The sequence below is a fragment of the Orycteropus afer genome, unplaced genomic scaffold (assembly GCF_000298275.1).
Source record: "Orycteropus afer afer isolate SDZICR_OR568_19922 unplaced genomic scaffold, OryAfe1.0 scaffold00306, whole genome shotgun sequence".
Classification (NCBI taxonomy): domain Eukaryota; kingdom Metazoa; phylum Chordata; class Mammalia; order Tubulidentata; family Orycteropodidae; genus Orycteropus; species Orycteropus afer.
Window position 1 is genome coordinate 887,667 of NW_006921893.1, and position 12,783 is coordinate 900,449.

The 12,783-nt window shown below is 40.9% G+C and overlaps 1 protein-coding gene across 1 annotated transcript in view; it reads left to right on the forward strand.

Moving 5' to 3' along the window:
• Positions 1–11,459, forward strand: part of ATP6V0E1 (ATPase H+ transporting V0 subunit e1) — a 32,292-nt gene extending 20,833 nt beyond the window's left edge. The window contains exon 3 of the mRNA XM_007951653.2: positions 11,366–11,459. Coding sequence (XP_007949844.1) covers positions 11,366–11,459 — 94 coding nt within the window. The remainder of the gene's footprint in view (positions 1–11,365) is intronic.
• The last annotated feature ends 1,324 nt before the right edge of the window (positions 11,460–12,783 follow it).

Below are 12,783 nucleotides of genomic sequence, written 5' to 3' on the forward strand. Positions count from 1 at the left end.
TTGGTTGCCCCTTGTAGGTAACTTTTCATTTTTCCTGTGCTGCTCTCATGATTCCTTCTTTGTCTTTGGTTTTGGTAAGTTTGATGATGATATGTCTGGATGATTTTCTTTTGGGGTCTGTCCTCTTTGGGGTTTGTTGGACTTCCTGAATGGATATATTCTTATCTTTCATCATACCAGGAAAGTTCTTTTCCAACAAATCTTCAATAATTTTTATCTTCCTGTTCTAGAATTCTGATTACATGTAGGCTATTCCTTTTGATGGTATCCCAGCTGAACCTTAGGCTTTCTTCGTTTTCTTTTGCTCTTTTTTTCTGATTTATCCTTGTCCAAAGAAGCGTTCAGGTATTTACCTCAATCTCCCTAATTCTGTTTTCCATTGATTCAGTTCTGTTCCTTTGCCCATTCAATGTCTTATCTATTTCTAAAGATTTGATATTAATCCTCCGGATTTCTGTGTGTAGATTTTGTATCATTTCTAATTTTTCACTTATTCTGTCATTTTGTTCTTGTATTGTCTTTTGAAATTGTTCTAGGGTTTCTTTGTGTTTTTCTTGATCTGTCTATCGATTCATTGGAGATACCTAAACATAATTCTTTTGAATTCCTTATCAGGGTTCACTTTCATTTTTAAAGGCTTTTTTCTGGATGTAGAATTCTGGATTGATAGGGGCTTTTTCTTCCTTTGTCTCCTGGCCTTGACTGTTTCTGTTGACAGGTCAGCTGTTACTTCAGTGATTGTTCCTCTTTTGCATTCTTTTTCCTTTGGCTGTGATCAAGATTTGTTCCTTGCATTTGGTTTCAGCAATTTGACTATTATGTGTGTAGGTGTAATTTTCTTTGCATTTATCTGACTGTGGTTTTCCACCAAATTGGGAAATAACAGCCTGTATTTCTTCTGTTCCTGCCATGTTTTTTCTCTTCTTCTGAGACTCCAATTACATGTGTACCAGACTGCTTGATTTTTTTTTTCTAATAATATTTTTTACTCATTTCTTCAGATTAAATAGATTCTATTGATCTGTCTTCAGGTTCAATGACTGTTTCTTCTGCTATGTCCAGTCTGCTGGATATATCTTGTGAGATTCCCTATTTACTCATTTGTTATGACTTCTTTGTAATTTTAAGTCTTTCAACATATTTATATTAGCTGCTTTAAAGTCCTGCCTTTTAACTCCCAACATTGGAGTCATCCTAGAATCAGTTGATGTTGATTCCTTTTTTACTGTTGATCATGTTTTTGTTTCTTTGCATGTATCTTTTAAAATTTAATACTAGATGTTGTAGATGGTAGAGAGACTCTGGATTCCATGTTGTTTCTCTGAAAATGCTTAATTTTTTTCTTGGGAACAGTTAAACTATTAGCTGATCACCTTAAATTTGTGAAGGGTTAGTTTTCTACTTTGTTGGGGCAGATGTATTTCAGTTTTGCCCTTAGATTAGAGTGAGATCTTAGTTAAGGTGTAGCCTTTCTGGGGTTTCATTGGAAAGTCTGAGGTGTTTAACAAACACCTCTAACTTCAAATCCAAATTCTTTTTCCCCTGTGATAGGCAGCTTCTGAAATCCTGCTTAGTTTTTTTTTTTTTTTTTTTTTAGCATTCTGGATGTTGTTTTCCACCAGGCTCCCTAAGTTTCTCTGGGGCATGTGTGGTTCAGGGGTGGGCCAAGGAATTAAGGATAATTAATAGACAGATTTTTAGGGCTCTCCCTCTGTAGCACCCTCCTTTCTGAAATTTCCCTCCTTAATTTCCAGCTTTTCTGGAAACTCTGAACTTTGTCCATTGACACTTCAAGCCAATTAGACTGCAGTTTTCTGCTTGAATTCTGGCTGTTCTGCCCCACGTGTGAACTGAGTCAGGCCCTCAGGGGAAAAGCTGTATAAAGGTACCAGCTTGATTTTCTTAGGGAGCACTGGTGGCACTGGTAGCACTGTGGCTAAGTGCTTGGCTGCTAGCCAGAAAGTCAGTGTTTTGAACCCATCAGCCATTCTTTGGGAGAAAGATGTGGCAATTTGCTTCCATAAAGATTATAGCAAGGCCAAGGCCACAGAGTCGTAGAATCCCGGGTCCAAGGCAGGGCAGTTCTCCTCTGTCCTTGTTCTGGTTACCTAGTACCACTCTAACAAGAATATACCAAAAATGGGATGTCCTTAACAAACAGGAGTTTCTTCTTAACAATTTGAAGGCTTTAAGTCCAAGTTCAAAGTGCCAGGCTTTAGGGGCTAAGTGAAAGCCCCTCAACCTTGGGGTCCAGCTCTGCCTCCTGCTCCCAGCCCTTTGGACCTAGAGGCGTTTCTTGACTCAGACAGCTTCTGGCTGCTGAGGCTGAGAAGCCCCAAGGCTGACAAGTAAAAAGGCACAGTCCCGATGTTACCAAACCACACGGCAGGCCATTAACTTAAGTCCATTGTAAGTCCCAAGGTCGGCAGAGCATAGCAGGCTGCTGAGCAACGACTCTTGGCTACATGCAGGGTCCAAGCGTGCTGTGGACTAGAGACCATGCCCAAAGCTGCTGCGTATATACGGGAAGCAGACCACATATCCAAAGCAGCTACTCAGCTGCTTGTGGTAGATCCCACCATGGAATTGATTGCCAGTCTCATCATGGGGAATGACTACCACCAGCTGCCCAGCCACTCAACCTGGCCCAGCCAAGTTGACACACAAACATAACCACTACAGTCCTTGAGGGTCATTGTGAGTCAGAATTGACTTGACCACAACAGATTTTTGGTTTTATGATCTTTTTTTAAGGGTCAAATACCCTTCAGTTTCTGCCTGCTTTTGGTTACTTTCTAATACAATCAAGTTGTTGTTTTTATATTTTAATCAGAGTTTATGTAACTCTGTGGAATGGATCTAGTGCAAGCTACTGTGCTATTATGAGAACTTCATGCCTTGACTGTTTATTTTCAGGTATTTGGGTTTTATTAATATAGAAGTTCTTTTTGCTTCGTTATTATTTGATTAACTTAACTGAGGGTTTTTTTCTTTTTTGTCTTTTTCAATTTGTGGGGTTTGTATCATTTTAGGCACAGCTCATGAAGAGGAGTATCAGTAATACTCTTAAATCGTTCATAATTATTTTGCATTTCTTTTTTTGATTGTTTCTTTTACAACTTTGCTGATCATTTTCTAGTTATTTATTGTTAAGTAACTAAAAATAAATAAATCACATTTTCAAAGCTTCTCTTATTTCTTAAAACATAGTAGACATAGTTCATAATACCCCTCCTTGGGTTTCCGAAGTGGTATCTCTACGGAAGTAGATTGCCCAGACTTCCTTCCGAGGAGTGGCAGGTGGCTTTGAACCTCCAGCCTTCTGGTTAGCAGTCAGATGCCTTAGGCACTATGCCACCAGAGCTCCTGTGGCTTCCAGCCAAATAAAAGAAAGTTCATCTATAGTTTGTATCATATAGCAGGAAAGTGAAGTAAATGCAGGTCACTTTCCATACCTTGAGAGTATAAATCAAACCAGATAGACTTGAGCTTTGGTTTTCATACCTCACAGATCTGAGTCTGCGCTCTGTTGTTTGCTAACCCTCACTCATGGTGCCTTGTTTCCTTATGTATTTAGTTATATTTTACTATAATCTTCCCATATTCCCTGTACTCTAATACAGATAACTTTTTTGAGGCCTGGTATAAATATGAGCTCCTCAGAAAGGATTTATATTCCTTCTTCCAGGTGTCTAGGACCATCACCAATCTGGGATTAATTAAATTTTCAGTATGTAGTTTGTTTAGACCATCTAGGCAATGTGTAAGGAGCTCTGGTGGTGTAGTGGTTAAGGCATTTGCCTGCTAACTAAAATGTCAATGATTTACACCCACCAGTCGCTCCACAGAAAGTTGAAGCAGTCTGCTTCTGTAAAGATTTACAGCCATGGAAACCCAGTGAGGGTCTCTGTGGGTCAGAATTGACTCAATGGCAGTGAGTTTAGTTGGGTTTGGAGAGGCAGTGTGTATTTGAGTTGCGAACTTTCATGAAGGCCAGTTCTCAATGGCAATGTTTTTCTTCTTTCATCTTGGTGCATGTTTAAGACAGTTGATTTTTCTAGGTTTCCCTTGAGGAAGTTTTATCTGATTTATCCTTACCTTGAGATATGTCCCTTTGGGGTCCCAAATGTTTTTAAGGGGTTGTCAGACGTTTTGTTATATTCTCTACCTTGCTGGCTCTGGGCTTGGTGTCCTGTTTCCTGTGCCCTCTGAGTTCTGAGGGAGTTCTGGTAGCACAGTGCCTAAGGCATTTGACTGCTAACTAGAAGGAAGGAAGGTTGGGCAGTCTACTTCTGTAGTGATAACCGCTTCAGAAACCCAAGGAGGGGTTGCTATGAGTCTGATCTGAATTAACAGATTGGTGAGATCTAAAAACCAAGTGCAAATCCATCTGGTTTGAGGGAGCTCTGGTAGCATAGTGGCTAAGACACTTGCCTGCTAACCAGACGGCTGGCGGTTCAAACCCACCAGCCACTCCTCAGAAGGAAGGTTGGGCAATCCTACTTCCGTAGTGATACTGCCTCGGAAACCCAAGGAGGGGTCGCTATGAGTCGGGGCCGACTCGAGGGCACATAACAACAACAAGGTGTGGAAGGTGACCTGCACTTCCTTTCCTTTCCTTTCCTCTCTGGTTTCCTGACTCCACTTAATTTTTTTTTTTTTAACTTGGGAATGCTTAAATTTTTTTAGCTTATGCATATATTTAAGATGTTTTCACTTTATCCAGACTATTTGGATTTTTATGGTGGGAGGAAGATCTAAGTACCCGGCTTATGTATACCTGCTATATAGAAATTGTTATTTTTCTTACTCTGATTGTGTAATCTTGTTCATTAAAATTTGTCAAATAAGAGGATTGTTACAGACTTTGAGCTGGAGGGCTTAGTGAAGAAAGTGAGTATTGAAATGTGAAGAGAAGAAAGGAAAGATACTGGAAATTTACAGCTGGCAAAAATAGGACATGTTCTTATGGTAGTAAAAGAGCCACAATAGAAGTAGAGTTAGCATAAGGTTAATGAAAAACTATTTGTGCCTTCTTATCTGGAGCTCTAGTGACATAAAGCCTAAGGCATTTGACTGCTAGACAGAAAGTTGGTGGTTCAAACCCACCAGCCGCTCTGCGGAAGGAAGACTGGGCAATCCAATTCTGTAAAGATTTACCACCTCAGAAACCCAAAGGGCATTGCTATGAATTGGAATTGATGCAATGGTAGTTAATTTGGTTTGGGTTGGTTATCTGGAGCTTGGGATCCTCTTATCCTCTTCTGAGCTCACATGACTGTGGCAGAATTCAGTTCCTTGTGTTTGTAGGACTGAGGTCTCCGTTTTCTTGCTGGTTGTCAGCAGGGACCTACTCTAAGCTCCTAGAGGTTGCCCACAGTCCTTGCCATGTGCTCCCCCCACCCCCCATCTTCAAAGCCAGGAACAGAGATTTTCCTTTATGTCTAATCCTTCCCATCCTGTAGTACTCTGGGTCCAAAAGGAGGTAGAAACCATAAAGTAAGTTAAACAGGGGTGGGTTAAGGTAAAGAATTATTTAGTACCTATGAGAAAAGAATAGCTATAAGATATAAGGAAACGCCATATAGTGTTCTGAACATTGCCCAACTTGCTTGCTTTGGATATGTTATCAGCAGAGATCAATTACTAGAGGAGGACATCATGTTTGGTGAAGTAGAGGGGCAGCAAGGGCATGGAAGACTCTCAGTGAAATGGATTGACACAAAAGCCACAACAGTGGGCTTGAACATACTGGCAGTTGTGAAGATAACACAGGACTGGACAGCATTTCTTTCTGTTGTATATAAGGTCACTGTGAGCTGGAGTCAACTCAATGGCAGCTAACAACAGCAACATAGAGTACCCTAAGTTTGATAGAGAATCCCCAAGGAAGAACAAAGTTGGAAGAAGGTCAGACCTCACTGGAAAAAAAAGGTAGTTCAGCCCACTGGATAGCAGAGTTCTGTTTTGGTCAGGCCAGAGTTTGGCTGGAGTTGCTGGGCAAGCAGTAGGCTATCTGTGGAGCACAGGTGGGGGAGCAGTGATCACTAGCAAGGGCCTGTAGTGGGGGTCCTCATGCCAGTAGGGCCAAGAGGCCTTCAGAGAATCCAGGGCACACAGGGTATCTGCTTCCAGCATGTACAGGGCTGCAGCAAGGCCAAGGCCACAGAGTCGTAGAATCCCAGGTCCAAGGAGGGGCAGGCACCACTGAATGTGCTCACACACACTCCTTAGGCCTCCAGCCCACAGGTGCCCTCTACTGAGAATGTATCACATTGTACTTACTTTAAAGGAAAAACAGTTCAAGGAATTCTTACTACAAAGTACTTTTTTTTTTTTTTTTTAATTTGTATTGTGATTTGGGTGAAAGTTTACAGAGAAAATTCACTTTCCATATAGCAGCTCACATACACTTTGTCTCGTGACATTGACTATAATTTCCCATAGTGTGACAGCTCCCTTCCCATTTCCTCCCTATAGTTACCTCTTCCCTGTCCTTCCCTCCTTTGTACTCCTGCCCCTCCCCAGCTGTCTCCCTGTGCATACACAGCTCTTCTATTCTCCCATGATTGATCTCTTTGAGGAGTATATCTACCTAATGTAAATGTTCAGCTCATCTGTCTGTCTTTTATTTGTCTGGAAGCCACAGGAGTGGGTTCAATTCCAGACCTGAAGGGCAACTAGGGGCCATAGTCCACAGAGTACATTTTAAAGGGTGTATTCGAAGCTGAGAGAAAATAAATTCATAACTGACATGTACAGTTCAAATATATTTCTTCAGGGATAGCCTGTCCCTATTAAGAGCTCACCTGATTTTTCAGGGCCCCTCAGGGTGATTGTTCTTGCTTAAAGTCATATGACAGCCTCATCCTGTTCACAGTCCTGTGGCTTATCAGAGTGTATACACTGGGATGGGAATCTTGGGGGGGGCATCTTCTAATTCTGCCTACTACAGTAGGAATGAGCAGGGGTGGGAGAAAGGTGGAGGGGAGAATGACTCAGTGCTACAAGAGAAACTCCTATATATTTTATTCTATGGCTTGAGTATATTTTTAGCTGTCTTACAGAGAAAGAAATGGAATGGCTAGTATTTGTTGAACATCTAGTTGTCAGATGCTGCACAGAACACTTTACATATATTATCTCTTTAATTCTCAACACCTTGAGGTTGGGATTGTTAATCTCCATTTCATAAAGGAGGTAACGGAGACTCAGTGTTGTAAGGTCACCTGGTTGAAGTCAATCCAGACAGTTAGCTGGAATTAAAATTTAACCCTGTCTAAAACCAAATCCTGTATTTTCTAGTAGCTTCTAATAATGTTGCTGCCCTTGAAAGTGTTTGTGTCACTGGTTTGGGATAAGAGGCTTTGACAGAGGTCATCTCAGTAGAGACAGAACAAATCACTCACCTGCATGTCTGCTGTCTCTAAGGAGCCTTCTGGTAGAGGCCCCTCCCATTGTGGCCTTAGCTGGAGGGATGGTGGCTCAGAAGAGAAGTCCTAGCTGGACTTCCCCATTCCAACAGGGAAGCTGAGCAGTTATCCCTTGATCTGTGTGTCATGGGAAGTAGCCCATGCCTTTGCCCATGCTTTTGTTCCGTGTTCTCATATCTGAATGTGGAAGAAAAAAAACAAAGCAAGGTTTCAGAGAGCTGGTTATAGCCTATTCTGTGGGGAGGGCCTATTTTATGTTGGAGAATTCTAATAACCAAGAGCTGCGCTCAGGGTAGGCAGCCAGGGAGTGTTTGTAGCATGAAAGCATCATTGCAAATCACTTCCAAAGCACGCTAAATGCTTGCCTTGGTTTGTCTCCTGTAAGGTCACGAGCTCCTTGAGGGTAGGCCCCTCTTTGTACCCCTAGAGCCTGGCATAGAGCATGGCACTGGTAAGTGATTGTGGCATAAACGAGGACCTCTGAGGAGGCTTGATTTGTTTCATCTGTCACACCATACATAAGCAGCCTGGGGTGATGAGACTCAGGAGTTCTGGGTCCTCTTCCAGCTCTCTCCCTGATTTGTTGTGGATTACTAAGCTCCCTGGGGAGCCCTGGTGGCACAGTGGGTAAGCACATGGCTGCTAACTGAAAGGTCGGTGTTTGGAACCCAGCAGCAGCACTCAATGGGAGAAAAGGCCTGGAGATCTGCTCTTGCTAAGATTACAGCCTTGGAAACCCTGTGGGGCAGTTCATGAGTCAGAACACACAGCAATGACAACTAAGCTCCCTAGGATTTAGCTTCCTTGTCTTTAAAATGAGAAGCATCGACTTGACTCTGGTGCATCCCAGCTTTGCGATTTTCTGAAAGGTGTCACAGAGCAATAGCTGTAGTTTGAATAATCTCAGATGTTTCATTATTAGGCTGAAGTTCAGACTATGGAGACATGTGGAACCATTTGGGCAAATAATGAAGGGTACATTTTGTTCTCTTTTCTTGTACACATGAAGTAATAGATTCACTGGAATATGATATCTTCCTCCACCCACTTCCATCAATTCATTGTGGATCTTTTTTTTCCTCCTTCTAGTTCTCCATTGTGTTTATTAGCTTTAAAGGGAAATTTTAAGTCAAGCAGTAGTAGGAAGGGCAGGCAAGAGCTCAGCTGGTTAGAGGAGGAAAATTCCTTCATGAAATTGCAAATGAACATGCCTGGATTATTTCCCAACAGATTTTCTTCAGGAGTGGTTTGTTGGGGTTCCCTTGAGTGAAATGTTTTACTTGGTTTGAAATCTTAAAAATAGTGTATAATTAAATTCAGAAAGATTTCTGGGTACTGACCTGAGCAAGCAAAGTAGACTTCCTTCTTCTGGATATTTATTCGTTATCTTAAGTACCAAAGGTTTGTTATGGACTTAAACAGTAATCAGCCAATGGAATCATCTTTGTTTAGCTCTCAAACAATTTAGATTTAGCTAAATGAAATCTTCTTGAAATGTTCTCTGATAAGATATTTCAGACGGTAACTTTCTGACTTATTCTGGTCTAGGACCTACTGCCCCTTAATTAGTATTGAGAACATAGGCAAATCATTGAGCCCCTCTCTGCCTCAGTTTCCTTAACTGAGGGAGAATAAAGTATCATAGGAGAATAAAGTAAAAAGTTGTATGTGAAGTACAGCATCAGTATTTTTTAAAAGCTCTCAGATGATTATAATATATAGCCAGGGTTGAGAACGATAGCTATAAAACGTGATGCAAACTGCTGGGAGATGCTGTTTTTATTCTGATACATATTTTTGGTGAAGAAAGGAGACAGGAGCTAGTTTAGGTTATATTATTTTTTATTTAGTGTTTCTAAGCATTGGCCAGTTCTGTCTGAGCCTTACGAAAGTACGAGTGGCTATTTCTGCAGTCAGTTTGCATTGCCTACTGGGGTTGGGGAAATCCTGGGTTTGTGTGGAATTTTCCATGACTCTTCACTCTGCACCATTTGTGTTCACTGCAGTCACAGAGCTTTTCAGTTTATCTGCCTTAGCTAGCCTCCTTTCTTTTTTTTATAGAATCAGATAGATGTTAAACCTCAACTACAAGTCTTGTTATTTTTTTTATGTGTGTTTAATACCCTAGTTCTGGGGACAGATCAGAAAATGTCATCCAAATTAACTTTTTGTTTATAAAGTGAGTCAGCTTGAGGTATCCATTTTGGCCTCATTTCCTCAGGTATCTTGTTTCCTGTCACAAAACCACTTTTTTTTTTTCCTTGGGTGGAGGGGTGGCGAGATGGGCGGGTGCTTTTTTTCTGTAGGCACAAGCTTCTGATGTGGTGCTGGCTGCTTCTCCAGTAATCTGCTCATCGGTGATCAGAATCAGCTTTTTGATTATTTGATTGGAAGAAAAATGATAGCAAATGGAAGATAAGAGACCCAACCAGGTAATTGCCTGGTTGGGTTTGGATAATTCCCTAATTTTAAATTCTTATAGGGGAATTTAAAATCCTACAATTTTGGGAGAGTACCATAGCAGTACATCTCCTTTTCCTTGGAAAGCAATTCTCTATATCCCATGCAGAGAGGAGAGCAGTATCAGATAAATTTATTAAAATTCATTCTCCCAGATCAGTAGATGGACATTGACCTTGTTTAGTGCATCCCTGCCCTCCCCTCAAAACTGAGACAAATTCTAATCAATTTGTATATTTTGAAGAGTTCTAATCAATCATCAGGTTGGGCAATCTACTTCCATAGTGATACTGCCTCCGAAACTCAAGGAGGGGTCGCTATGAGTTGGATCTGACTCCATGGCAGTGGGTTTGGTTTTTCAATCAATGTAAACATACTGAAGGTAGTTTCATTCAGGTCTCTGTTCAGGTGTTATCTCCTTGGAGAGGGCTTCCCTGACCACTATTCAAGTAGTGCCACCTCCCACCATCATTCTCTATTTCTTCACCTTGCTTTGTTCTCCTTCATAGTACTTTCCATTACCTGACGGTATTATATTATGAAAGCTCGGTGAAGATAGTGATGTTTCATCTTCTCCTTTGTGTTCTGGGTAGAGGGGCTGGCAGTTGAACTCACCCATTGGTACTGTGGAGGGAAATAAATGTCTGATGATCTGCTTCTGTCATGATTATAGCCAAGAAAAGTCTATGGAGTAGTTCTACTCTGTTGCCATGAGACGATATCAACAGCAACTAACAATAACAACATTCAAAAATTTTAACTATAATCTTGACTTAATGTGTTATTTTTCTGCATAATTAGTCTATAATACAGTTGCACTTACTTAGTTACTTAGGTTCTGAAGCAAGCAGAAGACATTAAGTGCCCATTTGGTTCAGTTCTGTTGGGGCCCAAAAGATGTTGTGTGTTTTAGTGGTGATGGTGATTAGTGAAGGGGCACTCAAGATTTATAGTCTAATTGGAAAGGTGATGGGCTGAAATTTAATCTTTGCTGCACCAGTGTTAGTTGTGTTGTGTTGGGTGGATTGTGGGCCTTATCATTTGGACAATGGCTATACTAATAGCCACATTTCCTGAGCTCAGATGTTATGATGATGATAAATGGAGATTATATAAATACACATTGAAGTAAAGACATCATATGCATTCAGTATATCTGCAGTACTTAGGAAGGAGATGAAGGTAATGAGGGAAAAGACAGAACTGTGATGAAGCATCACTGCATTTTGATGCTTGTGGATAACTGTCAAAGTGAATGCGGGTATGTTCTGTAGAATGTGTTGTTGTAAGACATGCTTCTGTTAGCACAATGTTTTTGATGAACACTAAGTGTATTGAAAGGGTTTGGTTTGAATAGAATAGATTTGACTTTATTTTACTGATGTGCCTTTTCCATCCTAATTGAAAACAGTCATGTTCCAACATTATTTCACTTTTTTTTTTGTTGTTGTTTTCCCTCATCATTCTTTCAGTTGGCTGATTGCAATTCTGGCCCAACTCAACCCTCTCTTTGGACCACAGTTGAAAAATGAAACCATCTGGTATCTCAAGTATCATTGGCACTGAAGAAGACGACGAAGACATGCTTCACAGCACTGTCAGTGAGGTGACTGCAATCTTGACCTTTCAGTTTTGTCAGTCAGTCAGCTAGAATTTACCTTGACTTTTTTTTTTTTTCCTACACAAGCATCCAAGCCATTATTGAAAGCAGAGTGTATTTTCATAGGAGAAATAGACCTCTCCAAAGAGTAGAGATGGGTCTTTCCTGAGAAATGGTAAGACCTACCTTAACTTTTTCTTCAAAATTTTATAGCCATTTTTAACAAATGGTAAGGACAGGCTGCTGAAAGCAAACATGATCTGAAGAGAAGAAAGAAATTGGAAAATGAAGCCAAGGGTTATCCATCGGATTCTTTTAAATACTACTGTTACTTTGCCATTTAAAATAGAGTGTGATTTACAAAATTAATTTGCATGAAGTCTTTCATACACACATCAGAAGAGTGACTATCTTTTGGAGACTTGGCATTGTAAGATCCACAAACTCCAAGTGGAAGAGTGATTCTGAATACTTTGGCTGGAGAGAGACGGGTTCTTTTTGAAAATTAGTTTTAAAATTGTGGCTTTCATTTGGTTCTGAGGATCAGAATGGTTAAGTGGTATAGTGGAAAGATTTCTTCACTGGCTGAGAGTCAGGAAATCTGTCTTTCAGTTTTTTCCTCTGTCTCCATCATTTCAGTAAGTGGGAGTTCACACTAAATGCTTGATTCAATCCAGGTTCAACATTTTTGGCAAAGGTCCTTCTTGGGGGCAGAAGGGAGGCTGAGCACTTCATATTGCCTCACATCAAGGACACACGATGCCTGGCTGTCCTGTGTTAGTGTTGTGAAGATGATCAGTGTTCTAGCAGACAGCCTGGTCCCTTCAATTACAAAGCTCCTTTTCTACCTTTCGTCCACTGATTGTACCCACTGATGATCATAGCCTGAATTAATCATTTCTTTCTTTCTTTTTTTTTTTTAAATTGTGATTTGGGTGAAGATTTACAGAGCAAATTGTCTATCCATACAGCAGTTCACATATACTTTGTCTCATGTCATTGACCACAGTTTACCACAATGCAACAGCTCCCTTCTCACATCCTCCCCATAGTTAACCTCTTCCCAGTGTCCATCCCTCCATACTCTCCTGCCCCCTGGGCTGTCTCCCTGTGCATAAGCAGCCCTTCCTTCTCCTATGATTGTTCTCTCCAAGGAGTGTATCTACTTGAGGTAAATGTTTTAACTCATATGCCTGTATTTTGTTTGGCTGGAAACCACAGGTGTGGGTTCAATTCCAGACATGAAGGGCAACTAGGGGCCATAGTCTCAGTGGTTCCACCAGGCTCTAT